Source organism: Ilyonectria robusta (genome assembly GCF_021365365.1).
Source record: "Ilyonectria robusta strain PMI_751 chromosome Unknown BGZ61scaffold_10, whole genome shotgun sequence".
In the NCBI taxonomy this organism is placed as follows: Eukaryota; Fungi; Ascomycota; class Sordariomycetes; order Hypocreales; family Nectriaceae; genus Ilyonectria; species Ilyonectria robusta.
In genome coordinates this window covers 83,619-97,709 of record NW_025764444.1, presented here as the reverse complement: position 1 = coordinate 97,709, position 14,091 = coordinate 83,619, and the positions used below count along the sequence as shown (strand labels likewise).

At 50.7% G+C, this 14,091-nt stretch overlaps 7 protein-coding genes across 7 annotated transcripts; 3 read left to right on the top strand and 4 right to left on the bottom strand.

The window, feature by feature from the left end:
- Window positions 1-19: 19 nt before the first annotated feature.
- BGZ61DRAFT_451850 (RmlC-like cupin domain-containing protein) lies at window positions 20-558 on the bottom strand. The gene has a single exon (XM_046245869.1). It carries the CDS (start codon window positions 415-417, stop codon window positions 28-30), a length of 390 nt encoding a protein of 129 aa, XP_046104014.1. The 5' UTR covers window positions 418-558; the 3' UTR covers window positions 20-27.
- A 224-nt stretch (window positions 559-782) lies between these two features.
- On the bottom strand, window positions 783-2,444 carry BGZ61DRAFT_493948 (luciferase-like domain-containing protein; the record flags this gene model as incomplete). The annotated part of the gene is made up of 4 exons (XM_046250716.1): window positions 783-1,701; window positions 1,769-2,013; window positions 2,093-2,281; window positions 2,337-2,444. The coding sequence occupies 4 exons, from the start codon at window positions 2,442-2,444 to the stop codon at window positions 783-785; spliced, it is 1,461 nt and encodes a 486-aa protein (XP_046104013.1).
- Window positions 2,445-3,066: 622 nt separating this feature from the next.
- Window positions 3,067-5,422, top strand: BGZ61DRAFT_352193 (uncharacterized protein; the record flags this gene model as incomplete). The annotated part of the gene is made up of 5 exons (XM_046240407.1): window positions 3,067-3,465; window positions 3,586-4,271; window positions 4,336-4,425; window positions 4,492-4,581; window positions 4,642-5,422. 5 exons carry the CDS (start codon window positions 3,067-3,069, stop codon window positions 5,420-5,422), a joined length of 2,046 nt encoding a protein of 681 aa, XP_046104012.1.
- A 632-nt stretch (window positions 5,423-6,054) lies between these two features.
- BGZ61DRAFT_493946 (major facilitator superfamily domain-containing protein) lies at window positions 6,055-7,453 on the bottom strand (the record flags this gene model as incomplete). Its single annotated transcript, XM_046250715.1, has 2 exons — window positions 6,055-7,250; window positions 7,306-7,453. The coding sequence occupies 2 exons, from the start codon at window positions 7,451-7,453 to the stop codon at window positions 6,055-6,057; spliced, it is 1,344 nt and encodes a 447-aa protein (XP_046104011.1).
- Window positions 7,454-8,231: 778 nt separating this feature from the next.
- BGZ61DRAFT_532468 (uncharacterized protein) lies at window positions 8,232-10,173 on the top strand (the record flags this gene model as incomplete). The annotated part of the gene is made up of 2 exons (XM_046253870.1): window positions 8,232-8,522; window positions 8,632-10,173. The coding sequence occupies 2 exons, from the start codon at window positions 8,232-8,234 to the stop codon at window positions 10,171-10,173; spliced, it is 1,833 nt and encodes a 610-aa protein (XP_046104010.1).
- Window positions 10,174-10,781: 608 nt separating this feature from the next.
- BGZ61DRAFT_352662 (NADP-dependent oxidoreductase domain-containing protein) lies at window positions 10,782-11,979 on the bottom strand (the record flags this gene model as incomplete). Its single annotated transcript, XM_046240448.1, has 2 exons — window positions 10,782-11,712; window positions 11,771-11,979. 2 exons carry the CDS (start codon window positions 11,977-11,979, stop codon window positions 10,782-10,784), a joined length of 1,140 nt encoding a protein of 379 aa, XP_046104009.1.
- Window positions 11,980-12,635: 656 nt separating this feature from the next.
- Window positions 12,636-13,979, top strand: BGZ61DRAFT_477994 (uncharacterized protein; the record flags this gene model as incomplete). Its single annotated transcript, XM_046248961.1, has 4 exons — window positions 12,636-12,754; window positions 12,928-13,123; window positions 13,175-13,272; window positions 13,346-13,979. The coding sequence occupies 4 exons, from the start codon at window positions 12,636-12,638 to the stop codon at window positions 13,977-13,979; spliced, it is 1,047 nt and encodes a 348-aa protein (XP_046104008.1).
- Between the last annotated feature and the right edge of the window lie 112 nt (window positions 13,980-14,091).

Sequence of the window (14,091 nt, the reverse complement as noted above, 5' to 3'; positions counted from 1 at the left end):
AGGGCACTCTAACCTCTGTGTAGTATTCTATAGCTCCCGTTCTCTATACTCTATATCAGTAACAGACGCATGCCACTTTGTTTCTCCAGTAACCATAACAAGATGAGTCATAACACTCTCTTCATCAGCCCCATGCCAGTGAGTTGTACCTGGAGATGCCCAAATAGTGTCGCCAGCTCTGATACGCCTGGCTTTACCTCCTTTGTCGCAAATCCATCCGCTGCCTGAGAGTACATGAATCATTTGCCCTCCGACGTGAGTGTGCCAGTGCGTCCGAGCGCACGGCGTAAAGGTAACACTCGCAATACCAGCGTCTTTGTCGAGATGCATAATATTAGAAAGCACCTGGCCAGTGAAAGTTTCTGTGACCTGGGTGACCTTGGTGCTTGAGCTGGATATAATTTTCGATTCTGACATGCTGGCGTTTATCGGATTCCGTGCTTGGTAACCGAGAGAAAGTAGTTGCTTGTAGGTTGAACAAGGGCAAGTAATAGTAGGAACGGGGAATTTTGGCTCAGAAAGTTCATAGAGATAGAGTTGTCTGCTCAGTGATGTAGTGTTGAGGGTCAGTGGGAAAATTGAGAGGGGGAGGCCGTGTCTTATATAGGTACCGTGGTAAGACTAGTTGCAAAACGTGACTAGTCCATTGTCCTTTTATCATTGCCTCCACTACAATATCCACGGGGTGGACCTCAAGTTGGGCAGGGGGCTTACGAAATCATTTGACCTTGCTCGGCATTGGATTGATATCCATGGGAGTCGAGTCATAGGGCTCATAGTTTCTATTCGTCCAATTCTCCTGACCGACCGCCTTCAAAGTATGGCTCATCCTCCTGGTATACCTCATACTTATACTTGCTGCCGGCATGGTCATCCCTCAATCGAGATTGACCCTTTCCATAGACGCGCTCCCGTGCCGTCAACCCGGACTCAATGACCTTGGGATAGATGCCGCGTCTCCGAAGCTCGGGTACAAGCAGTTCCACGACATCTTCAAATGAACCCGGCGACGTGACGTATCCGAGATTGAATCCGTCTAGATCAGCGATCTCGATCCACCTCTCCATTACATCCGCCACGGTGGTCGGAGACCCTACAGCAGAGGGGGAGATGGCACTCATGGCAGCTTTTTCGCCGATGAGACGAGGCGTCCATATAGGCGTCTCGACTGTGGGCTTGAAAATGTTGCACAGCTTCCTGGCCTCGTCCGAGTCAACCTTGATGATATCCTCATCGAGGGGGAGTTTAGCCGTGTCGATGCGAGTCCATCCGCTGAAAAGGACCAAGCCGCCAATGGGGCTCGCGTTCTTCTTGAGCTCCTGAAACTTGGCCTGGGCTTCCTCGTCCGTTACGCCCAGAATGGGTGTAAAGGAGAGGTAGAACTTCAAGGAGCGTGGGTCGCGCCCTTTTTCGGCCGCAATTTTACGATTCTTCTCAATCTGAACGCGTAATAACTCAGGTGAAGGTGACGAGACGAAAATGCCCTCTGCGTGTGTGGCTGCGAAATCGATACCTTCAGCTGACGAGCCCGCCTGGAACAAGAACGGGGTTCGCTGGGGGGAAGGATCTACAATGTGGCGGGTGGAAAGTTTGTAATACTTTCCCTGGTGATTGATATGGCGCACTTTAGATGGATCGATATATGTGTCTGCAGTTGAATCAGGCTGCAGCGCGTCATCAGCCCATGAACCTTCCCATAGTCTTATAGAGCTCATATGTTAGTAAAAGTCCTGTGTCATCGGGATTGGAAGAGGCGGGTGAGACAAACTTGTACAATATTCTCATATACTCGTCAGCCTGCGCATATCGCTGATCATGCTCAATAGGGTCCATGCCAATGGCGTTGAATGCAGACTTCTTCCACGATGTGACAATATTCCAGCCAACACGCCCATCTGTCATGTGATCCAGGGTCGAAAGTCGCTTTGCTAGAACAAAAGGAGACTCAAAAGACGTAGACGCCGTGATACCGAATGTGAGGTTCTTAGTCACCGCCGCCATGGCTGTGATGGGCTACAATGAGCTGTTAGACCCCGTTTTCTGGTTCTCTTGCACCAAATCGGAAGGGGAAAATAGTTTGTGGCGTACTTACTATAGCTGGGTCGGTAACTGGCCACTGAACAGCCCTTCTGATGCTCTCCTCCACGCTTCCGCCATAGGTATCGAATCCTCCATTTGTATCGGCAAGGAACAGGCCACTGATTCCGCCTCTTTCGAGAAGTTTTGCCAACTCGACCCAGTATGGCAGCTTGCGCTTTGTTGCCGATCTATCGGCCGGGTTCTGTCACTGTATCAATACTTATTTTGTTTTAAATCTCGGATAAGGTAGTACACACTTTCCAATGCCCGGCCGAGAGGTGGCCAACTGTTGACATGTCAAAGGCATTAAGCAGAATTTGCTTCTTGGGCGGCTTTTCAAGCCCTGAGATTTCTGGACTGGTCATGTTGTCAGTTAACTAATCTGACAGCCTGGGAGAATAGGTTGAGTATTTAGGTTCAACAATAGGTTGATGCCGTTACAGTTGTATCGTTTGCGAGTTCTACGAAAGGCCTAACATATGCTTTATAGGCTAGACCCTGTATCACATTTCGAGTTTGATTTGTATTTTCGATATCTAATCGATGGTTGTTACATCCATCCTGGCCTGGTAACAATTTGTAGCACGTCTTCGAGACCGTGCATTGCGATTTAGCGACAAGAGTGGAACCTGATGGCATGTTGGACGAATCTAGCGTCCACTTGGTGACGTGATCTCGTCTAAGCACGATGTAAGAGGTGAGCACCTCTTTAGCGCAGTTTTTAAATCCCGGAACCCCGAAAGCCCCGGTGTTGCATTGAACCAGGATGTAAGATTTATCGAGAGCTAAATATGCATGCAGGCCTGCAATGAGAGCTGATTGGGCTGCTCAATGGTTTCCAACAGGGAATGGTTTGACAAGCGGGGAGAGTCAAGGCGATATAAGAGGGACCAGCATCGCGGAGCTCCGACGAAAGGCTGGTCCCCACGAAGTATCCTGATTCCTGTTTGCTGGCCAGCTCTATCGAACGCGGAGGTGTCGCTGATTATGGATACCCTTCAGGCTAATGGAACAGGACTGCCAAGAGAATCTCAAGATTTGCCACCGGAAGACCAGAGACCTTACAAGACCCGCCGCATTGAAGGGGCAGCATCCGCATCCGCACCGGGTCTTCCCTGGTCGTTAACCGATGTAGAGCTTCTGCATATTCAGCATAACGACTCGCAGCACCCGAGCTGGGGCTCTACGTCTACATGGGCCGGACCTGAGGCCGATGATGTACGCGATTGTACTCCTCCACAATGGTTGCCGCCTGTAAGTGAAGCCCAACCACCACCACCCCGGACCCGGGGAACGGTTGCCTGCCAGAAATGCCGGTCACGGAAAACAAAATGCGACAACCTACGTCCGAGCTGCGGCTACTGCCTGAAAATCGGTGAGCCATGTGTGTATGAGGCGGAAGCCAAGTCCTGGTAAGCAGTACGCCTCCAAGCCCAAGGCCACACGGTCATAGGTGGAGAACACGCTAAAGAATTGTTTCCCAGCTGCCATGTGTTTGGAAAGGAGGTTCTACAGGCCCTCGGTGAGCTTCGAGAAATCGTCCTGAAGCCGCCGACCACGCGGTTGTCAGTTGATAGCCCCGACGTACCCGCGGGGGGCGGAGACTTAGACAGCTCTCCCACCTCAATCTCAACCGTTCAAGGCTCCTATACCGCACCAAAGCCTCAGCTGGATACTATACGTAGCCATCTCCGCCCCAAGCTAGCCGTCTCTCTCGGTAGGATCCAAAAGGTTGAAAACATTGTGCAATGGCGCATCTTCGAATCCCAGATCGTGGCAAGCGACATATATCCTGAGGCCAACCCACCGGCTCCTCTGGATCATTCGATGCCGAGCACTGACATTAGGTTACTGAATGACCTGGAACTGAGGTATATTCATAGCGTGCACCTGTTGAACCCAATACTGCATCTTTCCACGCTTCACCACCTGATTCTCAGCGTGGCAGAAAGTGGGTTTGACTGGTCGCTCGAGACCTGTCTCGCAGCCCTCGTATGTGCAATCGGTGCTATTACCGAGCCTCTTGATGCACCCGAAGCTTCTGAAGCTCTCGAAAGAATCGATTTGCACCCGTCCCAACGTTGGAGCGATCCCGGCTTGGCCACTGGGTACTGGAATATTGCATTCAAGCGCCTGGGCTTTGCCCTTGACCAGAACAATATCGAGGCTGTACAATGCCTGTGTCTAGCAGGGTAAGAAAACCATTATCGGAATACGAAGACATTGGTAGCCTAGTTCCTAGCTTACCGGCAAAAGGATATGGCATATGCATAACCTACAACCGCTTCAGGCTTGGAAGTACTTCAGCCATGCGGCAAACGCGTGGTTCTGCACGGTCATGAAAAAGTGAGTATTTTCAATATTCACCAATTATCTGGGGGGGGGAAGATGCATTACTGATGAGATGAACAGCGATCCATTGCGTAAATCTCGTGATGGGAATCGCTCCGGCCCGATCGGCGTCGAAGAGGCTCTATGCTTCACGATTTGGAAGTCTACCTGGTACGTTTATGTTCTTTAGCGGGCCTAAGCCTTTGAACTCGTACTGACGGGTTGATCTAGCGAACTGCGCCCCGAATTGGCGCTTCCTCCCTCAGTGTTAGAGGACTGCGAAATCCTCCACCCATTCCCAGCACTGCCAGACTTGGAAGATACAATAAATGGCCGAGCTTCCATCGACAGCGAACGAGGGTGGTACTACTATCTAGCAGAGATTGCTGCACGTCATCTCATCAATGATCTCCTCGAATGTCATGTTTACGACTTTGACAACCTTAAGAGGGCGGACGTTGCTCGAATGATACGCCACACAGAGATATTCGAGGCCCAGATCTTCGAGTGGCGTTCATCCTTGCCCGCTCAACTCCAATTCGATATCCCCACAGACTTAGATCTACCTGAACTAAACGACCTGATGACTGTGGTATTAAGGCAGCGTTACTTGTCTAGCCTTGAGTTGGCATACCGGCCTTTGCTACGGATATGCACCGACTTTCCTTTGGAAGATGACCAGGGATACGATGGGGCGTTTCGGAGCAGAGTGGCCAAACTGGCTTCTCAGAACTTGAGATTCTCGTACTTGAAGATTCTGCGCATAAGCAACAGGCTTCACCAAGGCACCTGGTTCAACCTTCGCAGCTTGACTGGGGCGTGTCTGCGGTTCGCTGCGGCAGAGAAAGCTCAGATGGACACAAAGCTAGCTGGCGCACAAGAGATTCAGATCCCGCCGAACTGGAGGGCTAGGGTGATGAATTCGGTCGAGATTCTGCAGCCGTACTGGACTTCAAACCGTGGTGGGGGAGCAGGTCTGATGGCCCTGATCAACCAAGCCTTAAAGTTGTAGGAACTTATCACAATCTCAATTCGGTGTCTTTTGACACTCCATTACGCGCTCTGCGAGCGAGGGAAAACATCGCTTGCTTCAAATGTAGTAGGTTAACGTGTGCCTGTAAATCTGTGTATGATAAACTCGAGAATAACTGCTCGTCTAAGGAGGTCACATGCAAGGGGGAGAGGCTGAAATAAAGCATAAAGTAGTACTAAGAAGTGTTTAGTTTAGCTTTTAGCTAATAACTATATTATCATCCGATCTGGGCAGAGTATTGAGGAGATGGCAGGGAATCGGAGCCATGCTCAGAAATTGCCACAATCGGCCATGAAACGAAAGGAATTTGAACTTGATATCGCTGAGGTAAAAGCGGGATGTGATTTGTCTCCAGTTCTTGATCGCAGAGAGGGATTGTTCCACAGTCTCTTGTAATTCGGACCTGTATTGAGCCAATAAACCTTTGGACAATTAGGTCTTCTGAGCTGAGACTTCGTGAATAGCCTGAACTGCGTCGCTGGAGTGACTGGAGTTGTCGTTTGGAAGATCGAGGGACTCCGCAGCGGTCTCCTCGTCGCTTCCATGTGTTCTGGATTCATATTAGTACCAATCTTTGGCTAAGTCCAAACAAGGAGTCATGGAAGGCAGCCTTACTCGCGTGATTTTATCCACCAACTCAGTGGGTGCGATAGTATAATCAGGGTGGTCGACATGGCGATACCAAAGGCAAAGCCCTTGGTGAACCTTGGAGCTTCCACCGTAGGATAGGTGAGAAGTCCGACCCAAGCCGTAGATGACTGCGCCCAAGCAGTTCCGAGGATGAGGGTGATGGCTCGCTGGGCCGGAGAGTGTCTCATAACGTGGTTTACCCAGCCGTAGATGACGGTAGACGTTGATGCTGCAGAAAAGTTGGTCATGAAGGCAAACCATTTGGCTCCCTCCGGGACGTCCCAGGCGAGCAGTATGGACAAGCCGACTATGTTGAAGACATGGCCTCCTGTCAGCGCCCACACAGGTCCAACCAGCAAATCAGAGGCAAAAGCAGTGGCCAGAACAAAGAAGATGCCGCAGACGGGCTGCAGTGTTCCCAGCTCGTTGAGCCTGGGGATGGAGTAGCGGTCTAAGCTTCGAAGCCACAGCAGATACGCTCCGCTACCCTGAGCTCCGCCTGAGTTCCAGAACAAGGTCATGACGACCAGGAGTGCCCAGAAGACTGGATTGTTGGTAACCTGGCGTAGTGATTTCCACTGAAACTTCTCGGATGTCGTGTGGCCAGCCGACTTCAACCGTGAGGCTGAGAGATCGATGTCGGCTTGGCTCAGAACCAGACGGTTTGGCATAGCTGGGGTGCCCGGGATAACGAAGATACCGAGGATGCCAACTGGGATAGTGATGACTGCACATATGATGTACATCCACCGCCAGCCAGCCAAGCCATTCACGTTATGAAGGCGGGCTGATGTTCCAGCCTGGATCAACCCAGCAGTAAGTACACCTAAAGTGGTGCCGTTGTAAAAGATGCCAGCGCGACGAGAGATCTCGTCCTTTCGGTACCAACATCCGAACATGTAGTGAATTGATGGATAGAATGCGGCTTCAAAAAACCCGACAAGGAACCGATATCCCATGACTTCGGCAGGGCTGGTCGCTCGAAATTGTAGAAGGGTGAAGAGACCCCAAAGGACGTCGACAGCCGGAATCAACCATTGGAGCGGGACATGGGTGAGCAGAAACATGAAAGGGAGCTGGCCGACGACAGCTCCGACGGTGTAGATGGTCTGAAACTGGACAAGCTCATTGCCGTATAGTCCCAGGTCTTCCTTCATCCCTGAAACGTACGCATTATCTGTTGCCCCATTAGAATGCTTGCCTCGTAAGTGATTATTGTTGAATGGCCATACTGATGTTGGATTGGTCAATGTACTTGACCCAATATGCGAGGAAGACATATGGTACGATGAGAAGATCGAGCTTGACAATGAGCTTCCTCTCTTTCGGCGAATCGGTATCCGCAAACCACCTAATCTTCCACGATGGGCGGCCAGACATTGTGAAATGCTCAGACTTTGCAGAAATTGTTCGATCCCTAACTCATTCGACTGTTTTTTATTTCATAATCTACAGGTCACTTCGAAGAGGCTCCAAAGGACTCCATATAATACCATGGTCGTAGCCATTGCTAGGGAGATTGGCAGCCTTCTACATGGGACAGAAGACGTGCTTCTATTGAAAGCGCACGTAAGTCAGCCACCGTATGAACTTTTACGGCTGGGTTACTGGGTTGGCTTGTGATTGTCTGGTGAAGTGGACGTCTTGAACAACCTAAGAGATGACGCAACTGCACCAAGCCGTAGTATCCGATACAATGCATCTCCTTTGCTGTGAGTTGGTTGACGACGGTCTGGGTATAGACTAGCTATGGGGGGGGCGGCTAGATGGCTGTCGGGGAGCTTGCCGATGGCTAGACAGGGTCGAGTGTGGGGGCTAAGGAGCCCACTCCATGGAGGCTCGTTCAAGCGAGATAGATCCCTGAAAGCACCCTGTTTAGGGTCGTAATAAGTGGGCTACGGGGGGTAAGCCAGTTGCATATGTGGGGAACCAGGCTGGAGAGAGCCATCCTGCTGCTCTGCAATATCTGCATACGACGACATCTGTCCAGGGGCAACGATGGCGTCATCCTCAGCCGACCCAAGGGTGTTGAGCTCTCGTTCTCACAGGATACCAAGATACATCAAAATGATAAAGGTTGCCTTCTCACGGGACTGCAGTATCAGCAGCTCAAGCTCTGTTATTAGAGTCAATCCGATATTTCGTTGGAACGTCCACCATGACCATCGTCTCTAATTCTCAGCCCGAGGGCAACTCCGCCCTAGTAGCAAATGTCCCTTCGGTTGGAATCAAGACCCAGGAGCAGGAACTTGGAAAGTCGTCGCGCTTCGAGACAGTGGAGTCTTATCCAGTATCAGACCTCAAGCTTGAGGATCGTTTGATTGACGACTTCCGCCCCCTACGCGTGGCAGTGATTGGCGCTGGGCTTTCAGGCATCTTATCTGGGATTCTACTCCCTGAGAAAGTGCCTAATGTACAGCTGACAATCTTTGAGAAGAGTAAAGAGGTGGTAAGTCGAGAACATCCTGAAGAGCGTCTAACACTCCTTTGCTTAGAAACCGTCGAATTTCTACTTATTTTTTCTTTGCGAGCAATGTTGCTAACGCTGTGAGTGACAGGGCGGAACTTGGCTTGAAAACACCTACCCGGGTGTGCGATGCGACATTCCTTCGCATGTCTACCAGACCACCTTCTCCCCCAACCTCGAATGGACTGAGCAGTTTGCTAAGGGAGCCGAAATCCTCGAGTACTGGAAGAACTTGGTCAAAAAGTATGACGTGGCCCGCTTCTTGCGCGTGGGCACCTATGTCGAGACAGCGCAATGGGACGATTCGCAATCGACTTGGGCTCTCACTCTGCAGGACGTAGACTCGAAGCACACTTCAGTCGAAAACTTTGACTTTGTGATAACGGCCATCGGGCGCTTCAACGAGTGGAAGCTGCCCGAGTATCCTGGTATCAAGGATTACCAGGGTCACCTCCGCCACAGCTCCAACTGGGACCCAACCTATGATCCCACCGGCAAGAAAGTCGCCGTCATCGGCAACGGTGCCAGTGGTATCCAGCTGGTTCCAGAACTCCAGAAAGTCGTGAAACATATGGACCATTATGCACGCAACAAGACGTGGATCGCTGCTGGCTGGGGCGGCCGCGAGCGCCAGGTCGGATCGGAATACATCTCCGAAGAGCAGATCAAGTCCTTTGGTAACCCAGACACCTATCTCACGTTCCGGAAGGACGCTGAGGACCGGTACTGGAGAGGCGCCAATGCCATGAAAGCCGGGACCAAGGAGAATGCCAGTTATCGAGACAAATTCACCGAAATCATGCATCGGCGGCTGGAGAAGAAGCCTGGCCTGGCGGAGAAGATGATACCCGACTTCTCGCCCCATTGCAGGAGATTGACTCCAGGGCCGGGATACCTGGAGGCGCTCACCGAGGATAACCTGGAATACATACAAACGCCCATCTCCCGGTTTACCGCCACCGGTATTGAGACTGTAGACGGCACTCATCGCGAAGTAGACGCCATATTCTGTGCCACCGGCCATAATATCGACTTTGCGCCTCCCTTCTCCATTCGTGCGCGAGGCGTCGATCTCAAGACGGCGTGGAAACATGATGGAGAGATTGGATTCCCCAAGACATACCTTGGAATGGCGAGTGCTGGGTTCCCCAACCTACTCTTCATCGGCACCGTGCATACGAATGGTATTGCCGGGACCTTTGTGCACAGCATTGAGAGCCAAATCACCTACTACGCCAAGATCCTGCGCAAGGTGTCCAGCGAGGGCATCAAGACCATCACGCCGTCTACCAGGGCCGTGGATGACTTCATCTCCTACGCCGACGCCTACTTTCCCACGACTGTCATGACTGGCAACTGCAGCTCCTGGGCCAACGGCGGACGTGCCGGCGCGCGGATACACGGCGCTTGGCCTGGTAGTGCCTCACATTTGGCCTTTATCCGTCGGAACCCTCGCTGGGAGGACTTTGAGTACGAGTATACCTCGGGTACTGGGAACAGGTTTGCATTCTTTGGGAATGGCCGGACAATGAGGGAGGCAGATGCCAACTTTGACATTACGTCGTATCTAAAGAGCAACCCGGCTGAGATAGATCTCCGTGATATACACGAGGGCTGGCATAGCTGGCCGTAGGATATTTGAATGAATTTCCCGATTCTCGGTATTCTCTTTAATAAATTGGAACTGATAGCATTTGTGATAGTTAAAATACCTTTTAAAACAAACCTAATAATATCCCATTTTAATATTCCATTATTGAATAATATAAAAAATTACAATACTACCTGGAAATAGCTTAAACTTATCTCTAAGTTTTATTTTGTTATAAATTTTATTTTATTTATAAGTTTTATTTTATTTATAAGTTTTATTTTATTTACACACTTAAGCTTACAAAATGAAATAATAGAAACTAAAACATAATTACAGAAATATTTCATGAATATATATATAAAGACCGAATAAAGAGCAATACTCGTAAAAGATTGTATCCACGTTGGTGATACATCGGATGCGACCTTTATCTAGAACGGAAAGTGTTGTAATGTCCCTCTTTCTCATCACAACCAGGATTGATCACTAGCCCATGATAAAATAAAATAAATCGCAATTGCAACTTGCAGGTACTCATGTCGATCTCAATTTGAGGAAGGCTCTTGCAGAGGTAGCAAAGCACCCCGCAAAGTATCAGATAAAGCAACTATATCTAACAGTTTTCTAGACTTATCCAAGCCTACTAATCATTCCCCGAGTTGAGGCAAGATTGGATGGATGTCCTCGACATACTCAAACCACCCGCGAACATTAGCAGGGCGAACATGACCAGGTCCTTTGGGTCCGTACTGAGTACTTCCGCTCAAAAAGTTGTGTGGAAAGCCGACGTCAAACGGGTAGGCAGTTTCAATATCGGCAATATCCTGACTCGTCAAGCGCAGACTCAGGGCGTCAATGTTGCCCCGAATGTGATGGAGCTTTCGGCCGCCCAAGATGGGGAAGACAAATGCTGATTTGTGCATCACGTACGCCAGGGCAACTGATGTGATGGGGACTCCCCTACGATCAGCTACCTTCTCAAGCTGCTCTGAAACCAGAGCCTCGCGGCCGTTATTCATCGAGGGCATGTTTCGACCACCAGCTTCGACCTCGCCCTTGGGTTTGAAGAGACCACGGCCAAGCGTGCCCCATGGTGCCAATCCCATGCCTTCAGCTCGGCACATGGGGATGATGTCTCGCTCGAAATCCCGATCGGCTGCGGACCACCGGCCCTGGTACACCGAGAAAGGTCTGAGCCCGTGATGCCTTGCGTAGTCGTTGCATTTAACCACGATCCAGGCTGGCGTATCCGAGATGCCTAGGTACAGGACCTTGCCTGACGCAACAAGGTGATTGAGCGACTGCATGATTTCGGGTATGTCTGCCGTCATATCCCAGAAGTGGAGGTAGAGGAGGTCAATGTAGGTAGTCTGGAGCTTCTCGAGGCTCGCTTCGACGGATAGATGCAGGCTCTTGGTGCCGTTTCCGCCGAAGTTGGACTGTTGCCGGTATGATTCCGACCTGGACTTGAAGTTTCCCGTGTACTTTGTCGCTAGGACAAACTCATCGCGGTGCCCAGTCTTGGACAGCCATTCACCCAGCCACTTCTCAGACTCTTCCCCCTGGTAGCTCGACGCACTGGGAATTACGTTAGAACAAATATCAGTAATGGATAATGGAACGCGAAGCAACTCACGTGTCGAGGAAATTACCCCCTTGTTCGTAAAAGTAATCGAGAATCTCAAATGCTGTCTCTTTGCTACACTCGCCCAGCGAATCGTTCATCACACCACCAAAATTCATCGTTCCCAGACATATCGGGCTGACGAAAACCCCTGCAGTCGGAGCCAGCAGCCGGTGGCGACCAAGGGGGCTCTTTGGAGGTGGAATAGCGGGTGGTGCCATTGCAAGTATCTTACTTGACTCGGGATGGAGGAATCACAGCTTCACAAGGTTGGAGAGGTGACGCCATCGACACATGTAACTCATCCAAGCCCTGACTCTGGCAATTTATGGTAGACGACGTAGGAGCAGGCTAAAATAGGAGGATCGCCCACATCGCGGAGCGAAGCCGATATGGATCCCTGGCAGCAGACCAGCTTAGCCACGTTAGGTAGGGTCGCATTGGACCTAAGCAACTAAGCAACTAAAATTGCGTGATGGATGAGTCCGCAGCCCTACATGATACCATCGCGGAGCAAGGCCGATGAGGAATCCTTGCACGTATGATCGGGATAGCGTCCTGCCCCACAATGACTGGTCTCCTCTGCACTTGACTTCCATCTCGGACATAACCACGGACATACCACAAGGTAGAAACCGTCGAGATGGATCGCTGAAGATCTGTAAATTCTAGCACGAGCTTATAAGCGAATATGACGACTAATGGCTGCGGCTTTCGCTTACGGCCTCACGTTTGTCTAGAACCTGAGGTATATACCCTGAATGTTCCATTGCGTGGGCCTACATCAGAGGTCTCGTATACATAAGAGGATTTCTCAGCTGGCAAGAAAAGACCAAGTCAGCTTTTAGGAGCATCGCAGAAAGATTCGGATCAAGACATGGCGACTATCACAACTACGGAACAGCCCGTCCAGGGTGTCATTCGGGACTCACTGCCTCGCGACAAGGCAGATATCTCAGCACAGAGCGATGAAACTTCACCTTCGCCTTTTGAACTGTAAGTACAAAATATGGTTGGATAATTGCAACATGAGCGGCTTACGCCTAACACTAAGTCCCTTCACAGATATGGTCTTCCCTTCTGGGGCAACGAGAATGGACAAAAGTACAGATGCAACTTTTTTCGCTCCGTCGCAAGTAGAAACGAAACTAATGACGATGCGGCCACAGGATGGCGCCTCTCGAGCTCTTCGAGCACTACGAACACGGCAATGACGCGGATCCCAAATTTAGATCCCTTCTGAAAGAAGGCGTCAAGATTTCCGACATTACTACATCCATCGGTGCAGAGGTCACCGGTGTTCAGCTCTCTCAGCTAGACAACAAGGGAAAAGACGAGCTCGCACTCCTGGTGGCACAGAAGAAGGTATGCTACCTCAAGAAGTCCGGGACGTAGTACCTGGCTGACACGCTGAAGGTTGTCGTATTCCACGATCAAGACTTTGCAACAATACCGATCCAGCAGGCTGTTGATTTTGCGAGCTATTTCGGCAAGCTCCATGTCCACCCAGTCAGGTAATCAATCCTATCTCACAATGACATTTTTAGCTGCGAGTTGGCGTCCCGAGGCTCACATTCTCGCCTGCAGTGGTGCTATTCCCGGGTTCCCTCAGCTTCACATGGTCTACCGCGGACCCGAAGATGTGGGCCATGATAAATTACTCGAGGCTAGAACTACGTCCGTCTCGTGGCACAGTGATGTAAGCTATGAGTTGCAGCCTCCAGGGACCACAATATTGTTTGCCATCGACGTCCCCGAGAGTGGAGGAGACACTCTATTCGTTAACCAGGTCAAAGCGTATGAACGACTCTCTCCCGGATTCCGAGAGCGGCTGGCTGGGCTCAAGGTGGTGCATTCCGCACATGAACAGGCTCAGGCGGCGCTCAAGAACGGTGGACAGTTGAGGAGGGATCCAATCACTTCTGTGCACCCTTTGGTTCGAACTCATCCGGCGACTGGCGAGAAGGCGCTTTATATTCAACCCCAATTCGCCCGCTCAATAGTGGGCTACAAGAAGGAAGAGAGTGACGCGCTGCTCGGTTTCCTCTACCAGCACATTGCCCTAAGTCAAGATATTCAGTGCCGTGTCAAATGGAGTCCCCGCTCCGTTGTCGTGTGGGACAACAGGGTCACAGCTCACTCGGGCTTGGTAGACTGGGAGGGTCCTCGTTTCAGGTACATTGCTCGTCTGGCTGCGCAGGCAGAGGTGCCAACTGAATAAGATCCGCCGACATTTTCAAAGGATCTTATTTAAAGGAGGCTGGATGGATTGGACCGAGGTTTCAACACTAATGGCCACCAAGGGGTATATCAGGGTCTCGGTAGCTTTTTCT

Excerpts from the sequence above, each read along its gene's own strand:
- BGZ61DRAFT_451850 (XM_046245869.1), bottom strand. The coding sequence starts at position 417 with ATGTCAGAATCGAAAATTATATCCAGCTCAAGCACCAAGGTCACCCAG.